Raw genomic sequence first — 25313 nt, 5'->3', positions numbered from 1 at the left:
GGTCAAATACACTGGCCAACAGTCATTTTATTGGCTCCATCAGCAACGTTTGGCACAGGTGACCACTCTCTCCTTGAAAGACTTCAGTCACTGCTCCCTTGGTTCCGTCCTATGCTACTGACCCCACATTTGAAATTTCAATCCCAAATTCTACTCTGAACTACAAATTCGTATGTCCAGCTGCCAACTCAATATCTCATTTTGATGTCATATAGTAACTCAAGTTTAACTGGTCTAAAATTGAACTCAACTCTCCCCCCTACTTCCCAAGCCTGCTTTCCTCTTGTCTTCCAAATCTCAGCAAATGGCAACTCCATACTTCTGTTTGTGGACCAAAAATCTCCTGGTCACCATTGACTTTTCCTTCTCATATCCCAGGTCCCATCCACCAGCAATTCCTGCAGTTTATTTAAAAACACAGCCCACATCAACTACTTCTCACTTCCCACTCCACCCAACCATCGTTTGCTTGGATTATTTCAATAGACTCCTAAACTAGTCTTCAAAATTCCCACTCCTGACCCAGGTCTGTTCTGCATTCACAGGCTGGCATGTTCTTTTTACTACTCAGGCTATTTCAGGTCTTTACAATGGCTTCCATGTCATGCAGAATCAAGTCCTAAGTACTTACCATGGCTTATAAGGTTCTCCACAATCCGACCTCATCTACTGCTCTTCTCTTGGCTCACTCTGCCTCGGGTCAGGTACATTTCTTACTAGTCTAAGAACATACTGGGCGGTGGCCTCGAGTCCTTTGCACGTACTGCTCCCCCTACTTGGGATGGTTTTCTGCCAGATTTTGCACGGTCACTTCACTTTATTTAGGTCTCCATCCAAACATCAACTAACCTTTCCTGATTATCACTGTCTACAGTAGCACTACTTTCTGTCATTCACAATCCCCTCAGCCTACTTTATTAGTCTTCAAAATACTTCTCTCAATTTATCATGATACAGTTTTAATTTTTTATCTTCTATGCAACAGCCTCCCAGTATCACTGCTAATCCCACGAAAATGTAAACTTCTTGATGGCAAAGACTTTAGCTGCTGCTATGTCTGCAGCGCCTGGTAGGTCCACTATCTGCCTCTCCCTTCACACCCACCCTTTGTTTTTCTGCTGTTTTAAGTACCCCTGAACAGAAAACTTTATGGGCATCTTACTTCCTTATCACAATGTCCTGGGTCTTTTTTTAATTAAGACTATTAATATAGATTGCTATAAGACTTGCCAGAAAGTTGTATACTTAATATTTTCCTGATGTGAACAGTGCCTCTTTCATGAGAATAAGCCAACATAGGTACATCTATCTTCCTGCTGTTCCCTCTCCCTCAACTTCCCCTCTAACCATAAATGAAGCACCAGCAGGCCCTCGATGAGCCGTGGTATTCTATGTATGCTTACCTGTGTCTGCCTCTGCCAGTCTCTCACCCTACATCTCCTCCCCACCCTGTACCTCCAAAGCTCATTAAAAATCTGTTAAATACATGTTTAGCCCCAGCTGCAGTGGTATTTCCTGCCCAGATCCCTCCCTGAGCAGCCCCACCAGAGCAGACTGCAGACTGCTTGCACCCATGCCATCTCTAGACCTTCCACGTGTATCAACTGTCGTCCACGTTACCTCCCATTTATTTAACTTACATGTCTGTCTGCCTGCTAGTCTGTGAGCCCCTGGATAGCAGGGGCTGTTTTACTTACGTGTCTCTGTAACGTTAGCTCACTGTAGACACTGCAAAGTGAGCTGAATGAATGGCAAAAAGACACAAAGATAGAGGACAGGCGTCCGCCCATCTGGGTGAGAAGTCCTGGCTTGTCTCTCCAGGACACCCTACCTCTTCATCCTTCCTGCTGCTGCATCAGTTCTGAGCACACGACACTGCTGTGTTTGTGGCCTGACAATGTGCCGCCCCTACCTTCCATTCTAGCGATCAAAAACTCCTATGCCTAACAGAAACATGACTTATTTTGAGGATGAAGAAATTTACAAGAAATAAACTACTGTAAAGCCAAACCAAGAGTAATTTGCAATTTAAAAAAAGAGGAACAAGAAGAGCAGCAACTGGAAAACACTAACCAGCTGCAGATGACACGGGGGACACACTGAAACAAAGCATCACCCCCTCCCCAAATCCAATGGAGTATATGCACGGCCAGTACTTGATTACATAGCAAACCTTAGGGACTTGCTAATTTCTGTTTAAAATGTGACCTGTTAGTGCCCCTTTGTAACTTATTGAGTAAGTCGACTTTCGTGGACATGAAACTGGGCGGCACTGGCCTGCGAGCACAGAACTTTAATTTTTGGATCAGTCCGCACTCCCTGGGAATCTCCCTGGGGCCCTCCGGCGGGACGTGCAGCAGATGCTGAGCGGCTCTGCTTCCGTTTCCACCAAAGGTTGTTTGTAGCTCACAGACTTCCCTCAAGAAGCTGCCCTTTCCTCCGAGAGTGATGACATAAACTCATTCCAGTCATTCTTTATGCTCTCACTTCCCACTTGCTGAAATCTAAGTCTAATATCACCAAGGCCCTGGCTTTTCATTTTAATCATACTCACTTGTTCCATAACATAAGCAAACACAAAAGTTTTAAAAGTGGCTCCTTGAAATTATACTACTTTCCTGATGAATCAGATTCAGATATATCAAATTTTAAAACAGACTTCAATTTTAACATTCACATATTCTACCTGGTGGTTTAAAAAGCATATTATTTCACTAATATCCATTGTTAAGTATGCCAGGAGGCTTCTGAGAAAAACCCTTTTCAGTGATACAAAATAGACAGGACAAACATCTTGACCTAACTACAGACTTCAACATAAAAAGGAAAATGTAGTATGTACTTGATTATCTTCCAATGTCACTGAAATTGAACACTTCAATTTTTTCTCTTAAAAATCAAAATATCATATAACTACCTACGTATCAGTCATGAGAAAAATCAAATGCTCAAGTTGAGCTGAAACCAGCATAACTATAACAAAGGGGTTTTTTTTGGTAACTTCCAAATAACTTCAAAGGCAATTTAAAGACCAACAGCGATGCCACACTTGGATAAGCCTGTCTACGCGGCTGCACTTTCTCCCCCTCTTCCAAGGCTTCTGCAATTATCCTCTGATGAAAATGCCTTTCTGCTCCTAAGATAAATTGATCTAACCAACTTTTAAGTCTACTTAACTTCCTTATTCAAAAATACTATGTATCACATCAATTTTTATTTATAATAAGGTACAAAAACAGCAAAAGCAAAATGACTCCAATTCTTAGTGGCATAAATCTTTTCCAGATTAAAAATCAACAGTTTTAGCTCTACTATAAATAAAACTGATTCAATTTATTTTAGAATGCTTAACTATTTGATGGTATTCATAGGTCTTTCTCTCTTTCTCTTTAAAAACCCTTTATAATCTATCTACTTACAGTTTCCCTAAGGGTTACAATATGCAAAAGGAAGTCTGTATACTTCCCAGTTCAAAATTTCTTTTTCCTTTCTGAATCAAAATGCTTTACTCATAAAGAATTCTGTGACTTCACTTTCACATAACATTCTGAAGAAAGGCCATTCAGAGGCAGAGCTTTTTCTTCGCGTAGGAAAACATGCCCTCTGGACCCAGACGATTTACAGCCTGAAGAAGAAGGGCCTCTGCAGCACTGTCTATACTGGAGAAGGGAACGGTATTAAAGTTTATGCTGTGGGTTAAAATCGTTTTTGTAATATTTTAGATATTAGTATTATATTAATAAAATTTTATTTGTAAGACATCCTCACTAAAAAAATAATAAACTGACCTGGCAAGTATTTTTTTATAACTTTTTTTTTTTTTCCTTGAAAACTAAACATTAGAGAACCAATGTGAGACTTAGAACTAGGAGAGAATTCAGAGGCCATCAGGGCCAATGCCCTGTTTTCATGGTAAGAAAATGGATGTTTTAAATAGTGAAGTAAAAGAGGTAATGGCAGAAACAGGATTAGAACTGAGCTCTTCTGACCCTACGTCCACTCATTTTTCCACTCTCTCTTGGGTGTAAGGAGGTAATGCTCACAGATCTGTTGATGCAAAATGGATTATCCCAAAATGATGCTCGATTTACAAATATCAAGGCTGTAAAGTTGTAAATTTACAAGAGTTGGTAATAAAAATAAAGATGATGCTGCTAGTCATAACAAAAACACAGAAATAAAATCAATTCAAAAACACTGGCAACTATTAAACCAAAAAATCATTCACAATTCATATGAAGGCTTGCATATATTTATACAGTTAAAAATCCAAACATCTGGCATTTACAAAGAAGTTTCCATAAATATGTCAGTATGCTTTTAATTACTGTGGAATTATTTGAACCCTGAAATTATTAGTCATTAAATTGTCCAAAATTATTAGCAGGATAGCTATTGCTATAATGCTTTAATGAAAAATAAACTATACTACTATAATACGCAAAATTAGTTACCTTCTCTAATACTTAGGAGGCAGGCCTACACGGCCTACAATCCTATTAAACTACAGGACTGGATGATTTCGATTACACCCAATTCACTAATCAGCATCCTCGTATATCACTGTTCACAAGACAGCTCCACCTAGATGTTCTCTCAAGGCTTCAAACACACCTTTCCTCCCATTTCCCTTTCTCTGTCTCTATTCAAGGCCGCAGCAGGAGCATTGACCCAGTCGGAAACCGCTCTGTGCCCGAGTCCTCTAACCACACATGCACGTTCACACCGTCTTTCACATATGCCTGCTCCTTCCAAGCCCGCTCGACACAACTGTCCTGGGTCAAAAGCCTTCATCAACTCCCCTAGTGCTTAAGCCAACTTTCTAAATATCCCCTGCATGCAGATTCTTATTTATTTAACCAAGATAACAATCTGACCCCCTTACCACCCTGGTTAAAGAACAGAAGCTCCTCTGGGTCTACAGGATGAAGTCTAAGCTCCTTAGCCTCCATCCTGACAGGTGCACCTTTGCCCCCTTCCCCACTGGCCCCACCGACACACACCAAGACCAACACACCCCACACTTCTCTTTGCAAGTGCAGGTCCTCCTCCACATCTCTGCTTCCCCAGAGACCACTCCCTCTGGCATGCCTTTAACACATTCTCCTTTCTGGTCTCCTTCCTGTGAAGCCTCGGAGGGTCTGTCCAACCAGAAGTGGCCACCCCCCATTCTGTGCTTGTTGCATTTAAATGCTATGTTGAGATGGCTGATTTACTTGTCCATTTTCCCCATTAGCTTATGTGTTCCTAGAGGGTACACATCAAGTCACAGTTAAGAAAGTAAGGCTCTGGCGTCTGCTTGTCACTCTGCCTCTTACCAGTGGGTGACCCTGAGTGAGCTGCTAACTCTCTTTAGCCTCAGAGGCTGAAAAGATTAATTAATAAATGTAAGGGCTTAATGCTTAGGTACCCAGTATGTAATAAGTGCTCAATAAAAGTTACCTATGACAAGGAAACAGGAGGTGCACAATAAGCACTTGCTAGTTTTAACAGTTGCAATAGTATAGGTTATATTCTAATTTCCATCCATGTTACTTTCATAAACAATTTACAATGGAAAAATGTTTATCTTAGCGGTAAGCAACATTTTAGTAAACCTAAAATGTTTCAGGATCCAATAGTGAAAACCATCGCTATTTCTAGAAAGGTATTCTCTTCTTTTAATCAACCAATAAAAGATACTAATTGGGCGGATTTTTCAAATTTAAACTACAAACTCAGCATTCTATTAGTATTCTATCTGGGAAAAAATGCATCATTTGAAAAATATACAAAACTAACCCTTATGCTGTTGTCAACTATTGAAACAATTTAGAAAAAAAAAGAAAGTAAATATAAAACAACAACAAAATGATAAAAAAAAAAAAGGTTACTGGGTGTCTGTTACATGCCAGGCACACGTGAAAATTCTCCTGTAATCCTGGTAACAAACCCCTTACCTACGCAGTACTTTCATCCCCATGTTACAGCCGGGCAAACTCTGCAGCCTGCAGGGCAGTTACCTGTTTGAGACAGTGAGGAGAGGTGCTGGAGCAAACTCAGTCTCTCTCACTCCCAGGCTCAATGGCCCTACTGGACTGCCTCTCCCAGACGCACAATTTATCTCATGGACAAATACAAGCCTGTGGCATTGGAATATGCTCAAAACTTAAAGAATTCAGGTCTGAAACTAATAAAATGTTACTATTCTAGGAATGAAAATACATCCTTACATAGAAACGGGATACAGTTTTTCCTCCTACAGTCAGGGTTGCCTTTTTTCCATCATTGTTTTCCTTTGGAGTATATTTTAGGACATGACAGTCTTGTACCTATAAACACAAACATAAAAAAACCCTAAGTATGGGCCAAGATACATTTTAACATTACACACCAGTCACACTGAGGCCCTAGGACAATTAGTAATTCCCTTCAAGTTTCTTATTCCTCTAACCCCAACCACACTCTTAAAATACAGATAACTTTTGAAAAAAAAAAACATGTCAAATACAACACATATAAAAAAGGGCATAAAAAAGAAATATAAAACAAAATGAGTATTTATAAAGAAAATGTGCATAAACCTACTACCCATGTGAAGAAGAATCCCTGGAACCTCTGTGTAGGGATTCCTCCCAATCACCACCCCCCCAACCTTATTTTCTTGTCCAAACCCCTAGAGCAGAGGCTCTCAAAGCGTGGTCCACAGACAAGCAGCATCAGCTCTACCCGGAAACTGGGTGGAAATGCAGGTTCTCAGGCCTCTGCAGAGATCTGCTAAATCAGAACCTCGGTGTTTCAGAAGCCCTCCAGGTGATTCTGGGATGTACTGCCCTAGAAATAACCACTACTCTTGACTTCATGGTTCCTTTACTATGCTTCTCTTTATAATAACGAAAGTATTGCTTAATAATGTAGTTTAGCCTTGTCTGCTTTGAACTTTGTACAAATGCAATCAGACTGTTTGTACTCTCCCATGTTCACTCAAGATTACATTTGTAAGGTTCATCCACACTGATGTACTAGCTCCATTCTGCTCCTTTCACTGCGACCCGGCCATCCAGCACGTGAATACACCATGATTTACCCATCCTACCGCTGATGGGCATTTGGGTCTTTCTAGTTTTGGAGCATTAAGAGTAATACTGCTGTAAACACTGCTGTACAGTTTGCACACCTGTTTAAATCTTCTAGTAACACTCACAAATGGAATCGCTAGACAAGAAGGTTGGCTTATCTCAATTTGACCACGAAAGGATAAATCGTTTTCTGAAGTGGTCATACCAATTTACAATCCCACCAATCATTCCTGAAAGCTCCCCAAATTCCGTAGAGTTCTAGAAACTATAATCCTATCCTTGCTCCTTTAGAGTCAATAAAAAGTTACTAAGGGCTTGTGGGCTCCTTATGCCTATTAGCACTGAGTACTTACACACATGAGCTCTTATTTTAATTACCATCACCTGCCTACTCAGTTATCTCGGGCTGGGCCCCAAAGATGAACTGAACTGTCCAACGTGATTTGGGGAATGATAGTCTCCTAACATTATCAGTGATCTTTTTATAATTATATTAATAAAGACAGCAGCAGCCAACATTTACTGGACATTTAATACTGTTTTACACTTAAATGCTTGCCATTTACCATCTTGTGCAATTCTCACCATAACTTTTTGAGGAGGGTCATAATTATTTCTTTTACAGACTTGTATATATTTTACAAAGGAGACCCTGCTCCAAAGAACACAGTTAGGAAGTGGCAGAACCAAGACCTGAAGTCAGGGCTTCTGGTCCCAGGGCCCACATTATTAACCACTGGGGGAGTTCACCTTATCTCAGAGAACAAAATGCCGCTTCCCCTGATGAGAGCGTTACATTCTGAGTCAGCAAAAAGATGAAAATATTTCTGGAGTTGAAAGAACTTCATAATGAAAATAAGATAGAACTGAGATTTTTTTTTCTCATTATGAATTAAGCTAGTAGGTCTGTGATAAGCTAGGTTAAAACCGTTAGAATCTTTTTTGTTAATTGCCTCAGTTTTCCCATGCCAGTGTCGAGAAGGCCAGTACTCAGGCAAGAATGAGAACATTTACTGAAACCATTAGAAGTGAAGTTCTTTAACAGTATTTACGCTCAGCATCAACCTTCTTCACCACACATTTACGTTTCAGGGTATAAATGTTGCCCATTTAGGTTTGCACAAATAGATTTTGGCACACATACAAGTCTGTTACATCTCCTGTTTCTCACCTGGAGTAATGTGGCCACGTGCTTTTGACCATCTTTGGTCCATAAAGGCATCATGCCCAACTTCAGTGCGACAAGGCCTACTCTAGCAGAACCTGGCAATTAAAACCAAATGCATGTTAACACGAGTTTTTCAACGTTTGCCAACATGATGGAACAGTATTTTTTAAATTGTGGTTTTAAAGTAAGAAGCAGGCAAATAAGAAACATGCTGATATATATTCACAGAGTAAAACGCGAATGTTCCTTACAAATGAAAGCACCTTCAACCATGCCTGACTTAAGATATTGGTACTCAATAAATCTCCGTATAATGAACAGATACAAGAGGATTGCACAAAATAAAGAAAACAGTTAAACGGATACATCTTGTTTTAATACAGTAGTATTAATAGAGGGTATGATACATATCAAACCTCTTTAATTAGAAGACATCTACAACTCAAATTCTAGAGTTAGCTGGGGTTATAAGGATGACACAAGTGGTCACATTGCTAAAATATGCTGGCCTTCACCACGACACTTAGGTTTGCTGCATAAATTGATAAAGTTGCTCCACTATACAATTCAACTGTTACAATAAACTCCCACCAGAGATCACATTCTCAACAGGAAAGGCCTTATTCTTCTTGGTCTGTCCACTGATGGGATCAGCACCCTACCAGGCACAAAGAGCTGATTCTGGGGTTATGCTTGGCAAACCTGGAGTGCTGGAACACCCCAACTGAAGACATCTGGGCGACACAATTCAGACAAACTCTCCCAGATTTCCTTCCCTGATTTATTTTTGTTACATTTTATTTGAAGGAAACAAGAAAGCGTATGCAAAAGATTCTCATTTCACATACAAAATAGCTCCTTCAATAAGTCTTGACTATCATCAGACACTGACGACTGCAGAATAGGATGCTGGAAATAAACTTGCAAACCAAACCACAACGAAACAGAAACTCTGAAAACATGAAAAATAAGTTCAAGAGATGATAAACTTATCAAAGCAGTCACTATAATTTTGAATGTGCCAGCCACAAATAATTAGGAGAACTCATCATATACAAAATAACCACCTGGTTTCCAGGGATGTATAGGCCACGGTTCATCTTTCAGAGGACACAGTTTACTTGCTAATTGAGCTTTATCTTCATCAGAGACCAACTGCTTAACAAATGGAACATTTTCTTCAGAAAGATGCTCATCCCACCAAGTACCACTCTTGCCATGGAGATTTCTAACTAAAAGCCAGATGTCTGTTCTGTAAAAATAAAAATTAAGAAAACAAACCACAATTCAAAAGTTTCTCTATTTAATACGGAGAAGGGAGGTCACATGAATTGGAAAGTGCCTGTCAGGGCCTTAGGAAGGGCCTGGATTCCATGCAAGTTTTTTTTCCCTTGACGTTCCTTATGATAATAATGGGGCTCACATTTTAACTACAAATAGTTACCCTGGAGGAAAAGTACTTCATCTTCCCTCCCGGGATAAACAGTTTTCTAACAAGGGAGTCCTACCTACACACGGGAGCAGCCACTTGTATGTGAACCTCAGTAGTTCGTCTCCAGTAGAAGTGGCAGAACATGGAATGGTGACCTTTCTCTGAGAAGCTCACCTCTTCTCCGCAAGGACCCGGCTTAGGCTCAGAGTGGTGAGGAAACTGGGTGTGCAAATTTAAAAGATCTGCAAAAGGCGTGACCTCTGATCACGCTGAAACACCAAGGAAGACCTTAGGGGACTGAGGTCGGGAAGTTTTATGTGGAGTGTCAGAAAAGAAGCAAAACTTCCCGTTGTTTATCCTCCTTGTGTAGTCAGGTAGTTATTCAGGTTAGGGTCCCAATTTTGCATATTAATTGAGTGAACATGGGCACGTTACTTCCCCTGTCGAAGCCTCCGTTTTATCTGCAAAACGGAATGGTAGTTTCTGTAAAAACAGATAATGATAGTTCTCTCACGTGAGGCTACATGAGCTAAGGCGCCTAATATACTTAATAGAGCATTTAATACCTAGAAAACGCTCACTAATTAATAGGTAACATTACTACTGCTGTTGGTGATGCTCGCGGCCAGTCGCATTAAACACGAAACAAAACAACACAAAAAAATCACCCCTTCAGTCCTTTAAAGGGCTCCCTTGGAGTAACGCTCCCTAGTCCTGCCTATCTCAGGTCTGGACCTAGCCCCTTCCTCCCCCACTCGGGGCAGACCCCTCTGTGCCGGGCCGTGTCACTACTCGCAGTCGTAGTTTTGCAGGGACCACCCCCCACCGTCTCTCGTCCACACCCACCTGTTCCCGGAGCCCCAGGCAGCGTCCAGGCCCCCTGCGCGGCGTTCCAGCACCTGGAAGCCGGCCTGGGCTAGCAGCCTCCAGCCCAGCATGGAGGAGCGGAAGAAGGCTCGAGTCGCCAGACTTCCGGGGGCCCCTCCGCTGTACCTTCAGGGAGTCCCCACGCTGCCGCCACGCACCCACCGCCACCGGCCCAGAGCAGTCACGCCCGCTGTCCGCCGCTGTCCTCCCGGACGGAAAAAGCCGCAGGAGCCTTTTCCGGTCCGTGCCGCAATGCGTTCCGGGCACCGCGGTCGGCCCCCGGAACTAAAGTTCTGCCTCCGGAGTAGTCCTACTTTGTGTCGGGGCTGGTGTGGGGTGGGCGGGGACCAAGTCACTCTCCAGGGGGTTGGGAAAAAAGTAAGTTTGGAGTTTAAACCTTAAAAGAATGAGGCGTACTCTGGACAGGCATCTTAAAGAAATGAAATCACTTCTAAATAATGCCCGCTTGGTATATTATTATACTAAGCAGAGCTTGATTTTCTTATCTTGGTTTATGCTCAAAACAGCCTTAAAGGGAAGTTGTTATTTTAATATTACAAATGAGGGAACGCAGACTCAGAATTGGTGCCGGTCCAAAATAGCACATCTGGAAAATGGGCAGAGCTGGCGCTGGAACAGGGCTCGCGCGTGTTAGCAATAGGATATGGCCAAGGTGATGATGTGTGACTTCCACTGCTGGGTCATAAAGGTTTGCTATTTCTGTCTTGGTCTCTTGGATTGTTACCACTGGGGAAAGCCCTGGTCATGTCCTGCAGACGCTCCAACAGCCCTGCAGAGAGGCCCATGTAAAGAGGGACCAACTTTCCAGCCAGGAGTGAGCCACCTGGGAAGGGGATCCCTCAGCCCCAGCAACCCTTCTAATGACTGCAACTCATGAAAGACCTTGAACCTGAACTACCCAGCCAAGGAACTCAGGGGTTTCTGTCAGAAGATGCTGCCAGAGAATAAGTGATTACTCTTCTTTTGGGTCACTAAGTATTAGGATGATTTGTGACACAAAAATAGGTAGTTAATTACACCTTCTGTACAAATTCCTGTCCTTTGTTTCCCCCCCCCCAGCCTAATCACCCTGAGTGTGCCTTGAGCATTCATTCTATTACTCCAAAAGTCTGTTTCCTAATTTGTAAAAATTTGGAAATAAAAACTTAAAAAATTTAGCCATTTTAACACCCTCTTTTTATAGCTATCTGGCTAGCCTGGCTTTAAGATCCAGGGAACAGTCCAATTCCCGGTTACTACTTGGACTTCAGTAGGCTCAAAACCTTTGGTTTGCTTCCTCTCTTATTTCACCAGTTGTAATTATGCCAGGGGACTTCTAAATAACACTTTGAGCCTTGGAGAAAAATATTATATTTCTTTATCCTAGCCATGCTTAACTGGCTTCCCAGTTACATAAGAGTGGCCCTTCATTTAACAAATGTGTCTTGAGGTGTGCTACATGAAGAAGCTGGGGTAAAAAGGACTATTGCCAATAGCCAGTATTTCTCCTGTGTATAGTATGTGTTATGGTATGTGTTATGTTATGTGCTCAGTAATGTGGAAGCCCATCAGTCAAAGACCACCAGTAGCACACCTGATATCAAACAAGGTTAAGTTTAATGAGCTTGCTGCAGCAAGAGAGTGCATACACCTAAGTGCATCTCTATATGAGTTGGGAGGGGCTTGTTATCAGATCTGGACTTATGCTGGGTGATTTTAAGGTGGCATACGGGAAACAGAGACTCGTTTTGAAATGAAGGCTATTAAGAAGCAAGTAACAGTTCAGCAATTGGGATTATGTTGGTAAGAAAGCAGAAATCACCCAGAAGAAGGAACTGTTAGTCCTTTTCTACCAGTGGTGTGGCCTTGGGTATGGTCTTCTAGAAATATTGTGTTGATGTTCCATTATAAACACTGAAGTCTGATTACTAACTAAGGATTCATTTGTACTCTTTCAGTGTATTTTCTCACTTAATAACAACCCCATGTGATCATAACATAATCATCTCCATTACAGAACTGAGAGAATAAACAGAGATATTACATAACTTAAATAATATAACTGCTAGTAAGTGGTAGAGCCAAGATTTAAATCTTGTCAATGTGTCCAGACAGCTTGCGCTCTTAGCCATTTTGTTTCTTTGGCTCTCTCTGATAAATTTGTTACTATCCTTGCATTGGAATTTCTTTGTGGTTAAAGAGGAAAACTGGTACATAAACATATGATACACAGTGGTCAGTGAGGATTGAGGAGGCAGCCACTCAGTCTGACATTTGCCTGTAGTGGCAAATCTCTCTTGGTCCGTACTGGGGACCTTGAGTCCGTGAAACCCTCAGCAGGCAGCACTGTTGAACTGAATCAAAGAAAATATGTTTCATCTGTCAGACAGCACATGCCTCCTGATTGCTAGCTGGGCTGGGAGGTGTCATATACTCAGTTTTGTCACTGCAATGTGCTGCTAATTGACAAGTCCAAGCCCAGTTTTTGAGGGACCTAGCTCAGGCTCCTTTTGTGCACTCAGTGCAGAGCTCACGTCTCCCATTATTTCTGATAGCATCCTTCGAGACTGCCTTGGACCCTGGGACTCTGATACCACTTTGCCTGTCTGGGACCCTGGTCCCTCATTGGGAGAAAGATAACCTCCACTATCTCTTTTTAGTACAGCAGGTCCTTTTGTTCAGTGTCATTTTGTTATAACATGGAAGAGATGCTGTGGGAACTGAACTCTTGTTTATATCAATTAGCCTGTGGTAAAATTGGTTTCGTTATATGCCTTTTCCCTTAAAGTCCCAGAACCTGTTGATGACATTAAGTGAGGACTTACTGTACTACATTTCCATAATTCTTACTCCTCTAATTCAAACAAAAAGGTGATATAATAAATGTTCTTCTTATAAAATAAAACATTAGGAATAGTTCCATTTTTGAAGGAGTAAGTTTCAAACCAAGGGTTTATTGGAAATATTTGTATTGTGGTCCTGCCTTTAGGCTCTTCGGTTAGTTTTTATGGTGTTCATGACATATCCTGTATGGTTGGTTTGTTTCAGGATAATACATTTTTTATTGTTGGTTAATTTGCATTTTATATTCATTTATGCTGTCTCTTAGTTCATAACATGCCTTATATCAGAAATTAAAAATCTTTTTATAGTGAGCTTAGAGTTTTAATTAAATTATCCTTGGCTTTCTTCCATTTTCCTAAAGAGAATTTAGTATATTTTAAAATTGGTTGAAAATTATGAATGTGAGTCAAGCACTACAGGAGGGAATATATAAAATGAACTTTAAGAAATTTTGAACTTTGAGATTTAATTGCTGGCTGGCATAGAACTCTTAAAAGGCCATATTGCAAAATCCAGAGATGCTCATTCAGTAAGAAGATAAATTCTCCTTCGATGTCCTCCATCAAGACCAAATTGCAAACTTCAACTTCAGTGCAATGATTTTAAAAGCATACTACAGCCTTGGGCGAAACTAGGTGTGCAGTTGTTTGTATGGGAAATAATACAATAATTAATAAATAATAATAATACAAGAATTAACTGTTTCACATACAACTGTAAACCTACTCTTGCCCCACCCTATATTTATTGATAAAATTTTAAGTCAGCCCACAGATTTAGGGCTCCAAGAGACGACCAGAATGGAAACACATTTGGCTTGAAGACAGACTTAAAAAAAAAAAAAAAGCAGCATAACCCATGTTGTGACGTGGGCCTAAAGTTTCTCAGCATTCTGCCCCCTCTGTTGTATTAAGAATCATTCTGAAACTTAATGTATTTAAATCTATGTGCATTTCTTTAAAGTTCTGTGATGACTAAAAAAAAATGTTAGGGACAGGCAATGAAGAATCACATGCCAGTGGACCAAATGCTTTCAGCCAAGGACAGCCCTTCTTCCTGGTCTTCCTTCTGATGCCAGTGACACTTGTCACCCGGAACCATGGTCAGGGTGTCCCCTCTGATCCCAGAAGGCAGAATCTTGAGAAATTCCTGGAAACTGAGTTACTTAGAATTTTGATTCTAGTTGGAAATGGTCCCAGAAGAATGAGAAATAACTAACACATTGCTCTTGCTAAGTGGCAGATTTTAAGTGGTTTACATATATTAACTCATTTACTCCTCAGCTATGAAGTAGGCACTACTATTCTCATCCTTATTTATAGGAAATTGAGGCATAGAGAAGATAAGCAGCTCATTCAAGTTCACAAACCTTAAGTGGTGGAAGCAGGAGATGAGCCCAAGGGCATCACTGCTCTGTCGTATTGCCTGTCTTCCAGGAAGAGAAAACTGTGTGGCACAACATTGGAACCTCAGCTTGGCACCCAGAGGTTGCCCCAGATAAGCAGGGACTGGGGATGGTAGTGCTAAGTCCGCACCTCTAGAGGTCTGATCCGTCTGGACCAGAATCACTGGGCTCAACAGAGAGCAATGAGGCCAAACTGCTGGAGATGTTCCCTCACTCAGTCATATACAACCTTCTTCTCAGGAAGGACCAGGAGGCTCAGTGATGTCTTAGATCAGGGCCTTTCTGACTTAGATGTCCATGAGAGTCTCCTGGGGATCTTGATAAAATGCAGTCTGTTTAACAGATACGACGTGAGGCCTGCCAGTTTGCATTTCTAATAAATGTGTGGTTGTGTAGATGCTGGTGGTGGTGAGCAGACTCCACTTTGAATAGTAGGGTTCTAGAAAGAATTCTGGACCCAAAGTCAAGAGACTTGGGATCCAGCCTCAGTTCTAAACTTAGCTAGCAGCATAACACTGGGTAAGTCACTACTTTCCGTCTCCTCATCTGTGAGATGGTGAGGGAAAAGGGTTTGTCTGACCGAGGCCCCTTCCGGCCTTTTCAGGGAGATTTTGTGTGGAAGGCAGAATGATGATGTTGACATCCTATTCCCTGGAACATTTGACCATGTTTTGTAGCATGGCTTAAAGGGACTTGGTCATATGATTAAGGCTAAGGACCACGGGATGCAGAAATTTCCTGGATTACGTGGGTGGGCCCAAAATGCAATCACAGGAGCCGCCAAAATCAGAGAACCTTCATGGCTGCAACAACAGAAAAAAATGTAAGATAAATGCATTGTGGAAAGGATTCAGCCTATTGCTGATTTGGAGGCTGGAGGAAGGGAACAAGGAAGGGGTCCACCAGCCACGGAATGTGTTGGTCTCTGGAAGATGGAAAAGGCAGGAGATGGATTCCCCCCTAAGGCCTCCAGAAATGGCTGCAGCCCTGCCAGCACCTTCATATTAGCCCAGTAAGACTCATATTGGCCTTCCGACCTTCAGAACTGTAAGAAAATAAATTTGCATCATTTTAAGCTACTCAGTCTGTAATTTGTTATGGCAGTAATGGAAAACTAACATAAACCTCTAAGCCCAAAGTTCTACATGCTGGCAACTCTTAGAATAAATAGACCTTGATTTTGGACCATTATAAGATTTGACATAACAGTGAAAAAAAATGAGTGCTCTATTTTCTTTTCTTTTTTTTTATAATTAATGAATTTTATTTTATTTTTTATTGTGCAGTTACAGTTGTCCCGCTTTTTCCCCATTGCTCCCCCCTGCCCCACCCTCTCTACTCCCACAGTCAATCCCCACCCCATGGTCCACACCTATGACTCCTCTATTTGTGTTCCTTCACTTGCCCCTTCCCCTTCCTTCCCCTGTTATCCCACTCCCCTACCCCTCAGGTCACTGTCAATTTGTTCTGTATTTCAATGTCTCTGGTTCTATTTTGCTTGTTTGTTTGTTTTGTTGATTAGATTCCACTTATAGGTGAGATCATATGGTATTTGTCTTTCACCACCTGGCTTACTTCACTTAGCATAATGCTCTCCAGTTCCATCCATGCTGTCACAAAGGGTAGGCATTCCTTCTTTCTTTCTGCTGCATAATATTCCACTGTGTAAATGTGCTGAAGTTTGTTTGATCCACTCATTTACTGATGGGCACTTAGGCTGTTTCCAGCACTTGGCTATTGTAAATAACGCTGCTATGAACATTGGGTTACATAGGCTCTTTTGAATTGGTGTTTCAGGATTCTTAGGGCATAATTCCAGCAGTGGGATCACTGGGTCAAAAGGCAGTTCCATTTTTTGGTTTTTGAGGAAATTCCATACTGTTTTCCACAGTGGCTGCACCAGTCTGCATTCCCACCAACAGTGCACTAGGGTTCCCTTTTCTCCACATCCTCACCAGCACTGCTGTTTGTTGATTTATTGATGATAACCATTCTGACAGATGTGAGGTGCTATCTCATTGTGCTTTTAATTTGCATCTCTCTGATGGGTAGTGATGTTGAGCATCTTTTCATGTGTCTATGGGTCCTCTGTATGGCCTCTTTGGAGGAGTGAGTCTGAGAAAAGTAATTTTTGGTAGGAAGGCTTGTATCTATGAAAAATCTAAATTGCCATCAATTGCCAATTGCATTATTTTGTACATCCATATATTTTAAAATATTTACTGGATTTCAACTATAAAATATTCAGTGCTTGGCACAGAGTAAGTGCTCAACAAATATTGGTTGAACAATCAAATAAACTTGAATAACACTGCACTAAATGCAGGGACAAGAAAATAATATGATAATACCTGTTAAATTATTTAAATGCCAGTATTGAGCTCAGAATAGATACTATCAAATTTGTTCCTATCAAAACTAATGGATAAGTTCACCAATTTATATATGTGGTTATATATGAAGTAACTCAGGGAGTAAGTAACTTGCCCACATAGCTAATAAGTAGTCCAGCTGAATTCAAAATTATCTGACTCCAAAATCCCCACTCAACTATCTGCTTCCACTTCAAACCAGCACAACAAAACAGTCTCAGACCCTGAGTAGCCTGTAGTGCAGCAGGCAGGACAGAGGAAGTTCACAGCCATATGGTAAGAGCCAAAGTAGAGGTGTTTGTACAAAGCACCTGGATGGGATATTCACAGAGGGGGTAACATCTAAATTACCATTTAAGGGAAGAGCAAGAGTGCCCAGGAGCAGAGGGGGAAAAAGACATTTTGAGTAAAAAGAACATAGTTTCAGCTCCTATTGCTGGATGATGAACCACCTTAAAATGTGGGCATAGAAAAACCACCATGTTATTGTTTGCATGGCTTCTGTTGGTTAGGAAATCAGAACGAGAACAGCGGAATGGCTTGTTTTGGTTTGGGCCTCATTAGGGATGATGATTCAAAGTCCAGGGCTGGTGTTAGCTGGGCGGCTGAAATCATCTGAATGCCCCTTTGCTCCATATCTGGTGGTTGATGCTGCCCACCAGCCAGGACCTCAACTAGACTGTTTGTCGGAACACCTGCATGTGGTCTCACCGTGTGGCTGCTGGGGCTTCCCTGCAACGTAGTGGCTGGGGCCCAAGAGCAAGCGTCCTGAGAGAACCATGAGGAAGCTAAACTGGCTTTTATGACTTAACCTCAGAAATCACATGGGATCACTTCACTTCAGACACAAGCTGGCCCAGATCAAGGAGAAGGAACATAAATGCCCCCCTCAGTGTGAATGTGGCAAAATCACATTGAAAGAAGAGCACATAGGATGGTTCCAGCCATCTTTAGAAAATATAATTGGCCACAAACACCACGTGTCTGTCCACATGAAAGAATGGAATTGCAGCCAGGTAGCTGTAGGGGTTGACCAGTTGCCGATTACCATGCCAAACCTACCCTGTTAGAAATGTTTCAGGTTCTGTGTAGATAGCTTGGTTTAGCTTGGAAAGAAAAGAAGATTTTTATCCAGATTTCCTTCTGCTTCCTAGTGCAGCTTCTTGGTGAATATCTAGTATTTCCTTTGCTTAAAGAGACAAAGGCGAGGCTTGAAGGACTGTACGTGCCCAAGAAGACTTGAATATGTCCCAGCATGGTCAACACATTCTGGGACAGGTGACTGACCATCAAACCAAATGAGCCAGTGACCCCAAGTGCCCTTCCCACTGGGCTTATGCCCCCTGGTGGCCAAGAGTGGGCAGTCGCGGTGGCTTTAGGAGGAGTGGCAAACTGCAAGGGGTGAGGGAGGGCACTGCCAGACTTCTCAGGAGTCAGGTAGTGACAGTGGTTCTTCTATCTGTGGTATTTAGATTCCAGCCAGGCTTAGCAGGATCGTCATGGCAACTTGCCTGTCTGCGCTGCTGAGCTGAGACAGGATTCCCTTCGTAACCAAGGAGCCCAGGAGACGATGCTTAAAATAATCCCTGATGCCCAGGCAGAAATGCCTTTGCAGTTTTATTAACCATGAAGCATCACGGGGCATGGCTTTCACTCCCACTTTATTTCAAAATGGAAAAAAATGGCTTTTTAAAGCAGGAATTTCCAACAAAGAGCCAAATGCTGTCTTCACTCCACAAAGCACACATCCCGCTGAAACCAATGGGCATCCCACCTGAATTCTGAGAGGAGCTGCTGGTCACTGTTATATAAATTACCTTCAAATGGACCAGGCGATCTCTTGCTGAAATTATTGGCTTCATCTAATCTCTTTTCTATTTCCTATTGAAGCCCCTCCCAGCCAGTCTCTCAATAGGGCAAATACTTACGCTTGGCAAGAGTTGGACCATTGAGCCTGGGAGTTACTTGCAGCTGACACCTTCCCTGCTCACAGCACTTCTTCAATTTCCCCCCCTCTCCAAGGCCTGCCTTAGGCCAGCCCCCTCTGTGAGGACTCCCTCCTTACCCCTTGCCCTGGCCGACAGTTCCTCTTAGCATTTCCCATGTGTATGTCTGTTCTTGCATGTATTTTCTTTTATGGTAAGTAGTAAACTTGACAACCCTCAAGTTTATAAACCATATCTTCTTGACAAGACTGCAAACTCTTCAAAGGCTGGGTAAGGCAGTGTAACATACTTCTTCAGCTCTTCTGGAAGCCCTGCATTTATATGAATTTCAGAAATATTTGGAAAGTTTGGTAGCGAGTTGCACGACTTTATAAATATACTAAAAAATCACTGAAGTGTACATATTGAAAATAAAAATGTTATGATATAAAAATATATGGAAATCTGTTGTGAAATGCTGAGAATAGCCAGAATTTCTACATCAACAGTACAGGAAACCCTAGGAACAAAATTTGGTGGAAAGGGTTTGATCTCGGGTTAACCAAGTGTCCAATAGAAGGAGAGGGTTCTGCCTTACCCACTGCCGTGTTCCTTCTGCCTCCGCCTCCACCAACATCGCGAGGAGCAGGGGACTTGGCCTACCCATATAGTTAGCTAGGAGGAGTCGTTTTTAGAAGTGGGAAGTCTGGGTTCAGATCCTGTCAATGCTACTATTTCCATGTGCCTGGGGGAATCACTTAGTTTTTTCTGAGTTTCCTCATCTGTAAGATATGATTTTAAAAAACTCCTTCAGTAGGTGGAGGTAGAAGAGGGTACAGAAGGGATAAATGGTAATGGAAAAGGACAATAAAAATGAACTATTAAAAAATAAAAATAAAAAACCTCACAAGGCAACAATACAGATTAAACAAAACAATGTACATTAAGTGCTTTACACAGTACTCAGCACATAGTAAGAACTAAAAAATGCTTACTACTAGTATTATTAATATTTATGTTGACTTTCTGGTACCTATTATAATAATTATGAACAATCTTGATCTACCCTCTTCTGACTTTTTGTTGGTATTTCCTGCATGGACAATTTCATCTGGGTGCACTCTTGTAGGATTCCTTACAAGATCTTAGGAGACCTCTTGGTCTCTCTGTTGGCCTCTGGTGTTTTCTATGTCCGCGTTTGCTGATCTGCTTTCAATACTAAAGAAATACACCATACACAAGAGTGGTGTTTTCACTGTTTAAAAACATCATCACCATCACCGTCATCAACCCCATGGCCACCACCGTCAGGGGCCCAGGGATTCTTTTCTAGACAAGGTGTAGTGTGTTCAGCCCACCCCCCTCTGTTCCTCCCATCTCTTCATTTCTCCTTGGAACTCACAGTTCTCAGCCCAGGAGCACTGCAGGGAATGCCAGCTGTGGCTCTGCAGTCTCTGTCTTAAAGGAAAAGAGTTCCCTTCAGGTGGGTCAGTCATGACGAGAACAGTAATTTGTTTGAGAGAACGTGTGTTCCCTGGAAAAGGAATTCTTGCTATGCCATAACGGTAGTAACAGAAGCAATGAAATGCCCATAGTAAATTTACTGTTTGAGCCATTGATATAATGTCTGGGAGAAGGTTAAATGTTTTGCAAATATTATTTCATTTGATTCCTGCAACAATCTATGACGAAAGTACCATGGCCAGAGAGGTTGAGTAAATTGTTTGAGACTATATAGCTAGTAAACATCCCTAGTAAAGCCATATCCTAAGCCATATACTTTTCTTGGTTTGGAATCTGTGTCTCCTAATTTCCAACCCTACGTTTTCTGCTCCTTGTGCTGTTGAGCCTATAGGTTTGCCCGTTGGATGACTGAAAGCAGAGGTTATTTATAAAATGTTTCCTTGCTTAAGTTATGGCCAGTGGGAGAGAGGAAAATGTTATTTAAAGTGAAATATCAACTAGACTGGAAATGTCTAGATAGAAAATGTCATTCTGAGTGGGCAAGTCTTTCTGCAAAAGAGAATTCGGGACTTGGTCACTCGACAAAATAAAATATATCCGAGCTTGGTTCTTAGGGAACTCTGTCACCTGCACTTGGCACTTCCTCCCACGAGCACAGGGGAACGGCCCAGCACGGGGCAGCTGGGGCGTCTCAGGCAGTGGAAGGTCCTGGCTGTAGTGGGTGCTTCCTCGGACTCTAAAGCACAACGGCCTTTCCTGAGGAGGAAAGAGAGGCCAGCCCGTGGGATGAAGAACCATTCTCCCTCAAACTTTCCTCAGTCCCCCCAACCCCAATCTTCTGGCAGATCTAGAGACCACCTTAATCGTGATTGCCCTCCTGTGTCCAAAAATGTGACAGAGATTTGATCTTAATCTCCCCATTGTTTCATTCATGTAAGTCTGAATTCTTCTTCTAAATCCTGAAATGGGAAACGCTGTGAGGCATCACAGAGTGGACACGAGGGAAGTGGAAGTGGTAGCTGCCAAGTATCAGGCAGGGATGCAGGGGGCTTCTCAGGTGGGGGAGGGCATGATAATCGCCCGTCCTGTTGCTCGTTTCCTGCAGCGGCAGCTCTAATGATTCTGCCCCGTCCAGAAATAATCGTACCTCCTCAGTCGCTTTCTTCATGTAAGAAACTGCAGTAGAAGTCAGTGAATGGGCAACACGCTGTTTCATTCAACAAATATCCAAGCACCTTCCATGTTTCAAATCCTATGTGACATGAGCTATCTATGACCTAAATCCTCCCGGGGAATCAAAGCTGAAGCTGTTCTCCAAGGCCCTAAGACAGAATACTTACAACAAAATAATAGCTAATATAATGTTAACTTAGGTTAATATTATGTTAGTATTATATATTGCATATAACATGCCCATATATATGGGTAAACTTCAACTGGATCAAGTGCAAAGGAAATCTATGGGCTTTGGCAGCTGAAGTCCAGTGGTAGACTGAGGTAGACTGAGGCAAGGCTGGATCCAGAGCCTGACTGAGGTCATCAACACGCAGTCTCACGCATTTTCCCTTTTTACCTCCTAGTGCTGCTTTGCTCTGTTTTGGCTGCATTCCCATGAGGTGGCAGGATGACTTCCTGCTCACACAGATTCATGTCTTCATAGTGCAGCAACATCAAAGGAGACTTAACCCTCGCCTGAGAGCTCCAGCAGAAGTCCTGGCTGTGGGTTATTTGGCCCGGCTCAAGTCCCATGTTTATCCCAGAGTCAGTCACTGTGACAAATGCCATCAAATGCTAAAGTAAAGGTTTTTGCATTTTTTTCAGCTGACTTTATTTTCTGAGTCATGCTTTTGCCTTTTATACTACACATCTTAACCAGTACGCTAAAAATCATGACTTATATAGACCACTTAATATATGCCATACATTGAGCTCAGCATTTCTAAGACATTGTCTCCTTAGGTTCTCCCACAGACTTGCAGAGGTAGATGGTATTGTTTGCACTTTGCAGACAAGGCACCGGAGGGTCAGAGAAGGTAGCTAAGTTTACATTTTCTGGGAAATACATTTCTGTCTGACACCAGCGTTCTTGCTCGTGACCATTAGGATTCTGCTTCCTTTGGGAGGGTCAGAGCAGCTTGCTAACGGTCCTGGCCGGACGGGTAAGTGCACACTGTGAAATGAACTGAGACCCGCAGAACGGCCGCTCAGCCAAGCTCATTCTGATCCTGAGGATGCTGAATAAAGAGATGCAGCCAGACGGGATGGTAATTTCTGGGCTGGGGCTATCTTTAATGATGTTTTGAGTCACTTTCAATTCATCTGATTCATATTAAACTCTAAATGAATTAGTTCAGGCTATAAAATTATCTTCTCAGCCTAATCCATCCCTGTGGGTGTACATCTTTTTAATATCCCACACTCCAGTCCAGCGGGGCTTGCCGCTCGTCTCTCCGACGGCCCGCGATGCAGGGATGGCAGTCCTCGGGGATCCCAGCCGGCTGCCAAGGATTTACCTTTGGCTCGTTAATGAAGTCAGGAGATCCTTTTTAGCATTTTTCTGCTACTCGGAACAATCATTCAATATGCAAGAGGGAAGAAAGATCTTCCTTTTAAAATATACCATACCTTTTAATCATCTGTGAAAGAATCTTCTCTCTTGGAAATCTCACCCTGGCCATCAGGATGGGAACAATAATGGGGAAGTAGGGCGTGTTCGTCTTAGACTGCCAGACTTGGGTGCTGCTTTCGATTTTACAAAAGTGAAAGCTAATGAGTATGTGTGCGTATGGATACGTCTGTGCAGAAAAGAAGAGGGCACTCCACAATGCATGTGTGAGTCTGGTTTTTTTTTTTCCCCCGGAACTTCCTGGGTAAGACTAGAGAAATAATTCATAAGCCAGTACTTGACACTGTATTTACTTTCTGGGGAAAAGTTCTCTTTTTATTTTACTTTATTTGTTTTTTGTATTGTCAACAAGGTTAAAGTTTTAGGATGCTTCTGGCTCTCACGAGTCAGAAGCACAGATAGGAAGGGACTGGCAGTCTGCGTCCCTTTGTGAACCCACACTGGGCTTTACTCCACACTGTACATTTAATCAAATAGGAGATACATAGAGACCCCCACATTTCCTTTTAGAATCATTTGGCAGTATCTTGCATCCCCATGGAGGTAGGCAGAATGGCTCCTCAAACATGTCCCTGCCCTTATCCCTGGGACCGATAAGCATGTTATGCTCTGTGACCCCAGGGACTTCACAGATGTAATTAAGGTGATAAAATCTACAGTCCTGGATTTATCTGGGTGGTCCAATCTAATCACATGAACCCTTAAAAGCAGAGAACTTTTTCTGGCTGGAGTCAGACAGATGCGGTGTTTGAGAGGTACTTGACCCACCCGTGCCGGAGGGGGCTGTGTGGGAAGCATGAGAAGAAATGGGCAAAGTCTCTAAGAGTAAAGACTGCTCCCACCACCTTCCCTAGGTGGCAGCTGGCAAGGTCAAGGGACCTCAGTTCTGCAGCTTCAGCCAACAGCCTGCGTTAGTTGGGAAGCATATTCTTTGCAAGAGCATCTGGGAAGGAATGTTGTCCTGGTGACATTGTGATTTCAGCCTTACAAAGCTGCTGTGGACCCAGCTGAGTCTCCTGGGACTTGTGACACACAGGAACTGTGCACTGGTCAATGTGTGTGGTTTTAAGCCACTAGGCTTGTGGTGATTCGTTACGCAGAGTGAGTGAGCCAGTGCACTCTTTGTCACGTGGCCTGGAGCTAGCAGTTCCAAGGGTGGTCTCCACAGGTCCCTGAGACCCTTTCTAGGAGTCTATGAGGTATAGGCTATTTTCATAATAACGTGGAGATGTTACTGGCCTTTTTCACTGGGCTGACCTTTGCACTAACGGTGAAAAAGCAATGGTGAGTGAAACTGCTGGAGTCTCAGTTCACTCGACGGGTGGCACCACACTGTACCGGGGGCCACTTATTTCTCACTGTCACACCCTTGCAGGAAAGAACATGCAGTTTCACCTGCAGATGTTCTTAACAGAGCAGAACAATTTGCCCTGGATGGTGTGGCTCACTCAGTGGAGTGAGCGAACCAAAGGGTTGTCGGTTCAACTCTCAGTCAGGGCACATGCCTGGGTTGTGGGCCAGGTACCTGGTTGGGAGCCCACTAGAGGCAACTACACATTGATGTTTCTCTCCTTCTCTTTCTCCTTCCCTTCCCCTCTCTCTAAATAAATAAATAAAATTTAACAAAATAGAGCAGAGAAGTTATACATGTTATTAAATCTTGACTCTCATCTCTTTTTCACACACTGGGCAACAAAGAGCAAAGCACCCAGAAAGTGCTCCCACTGATTCCAGCCTGAGACGGTTGCCTCGGGGTACGTGGCCCTTGTGTTGTGACCTGAGCCAGCTGGTTTTTCCCCACAGAATTCCATTTTTACCCGAAATAAAGACCGACAGATAAATGAGTTATTCAAACGTGTGTTTAGGAGATATTTTCTTGAAAATGAACGAAGTTGAGCCTGTCACTTCAAGAAAAGCGGCTGACAGAGTTTGTCACCAATAACACTGGAGCTTTCTAGCAAAGGTTAGAATTTTGGGAAACCTGAATCTGCCACTGTAACTCGACAGGTTCTCGATACTTAAAGTCTGCGTGATGAGATTGGCAGTGACAGTAGAAAGGAAAAGAACGCGATGTTTAAAATATTGTAACATGAAGGGCGTGAGCATTTGAAGTGTCTGAACGACCGAGTGGGTCAATACTTTCCAAGTGACC

The 25313-nt window shown here is 42.5% G+C and overlaps 1 protein-coding gene across 1 annotated transcript in view; it reads right to left on the bottom strand.

Annotated features, from left to right (window-relative positions):
- MRPL3 (mitochondrial ribosomal protein L3) overlaps positions 1–10756 on the bottom strand; it is a 39380-nt gene extending 28624 nt beyond the window's left edge. The window contains exons 1-4 of the mRNA XM_024565804.3: positions 10505–10756; positions 9294–9478; positions 8230–8321; positions 6213–6311 (exon numbers count right to left, since the gene is read on the bottom strand). Coding sequence (XP_024421572.1) covers positions 6213–6311; positions 8230–8321; positions 9294–9478; positions 10505–10596 — 468 coding nt within the window. The 5' untranslated portion in view covers positions 10597–10756. The remainder of the gene's footprint in view (positions 1–6212; positions 6312–8229; positions 8322–9293; positions 9479–10504) is intronic.
- Between the last annotated feature and the right edge of the window lie 14557 nt (positions 10757–25313).

This window comes from Desmodus rotundus, chromosome 8 (assembly GCF_022682495.2).
Source record: "Desmodus rotundus isolate HL8 chromosome 8, HLdesRot8A.1, whole genome shotgun sequence".
Taxonomy (NCBI): Eukaryota; Metazoa; Chordata; class Mammalia; order Chiroptera; family Phyllostomidae; genus Desmodus; species Desmodus rotundus.
The sequence above is the reverse complement of the archived record's forward strand: the minus strand, read 5'-3'. Positions and strand labels throughout refer to the sequence as shown.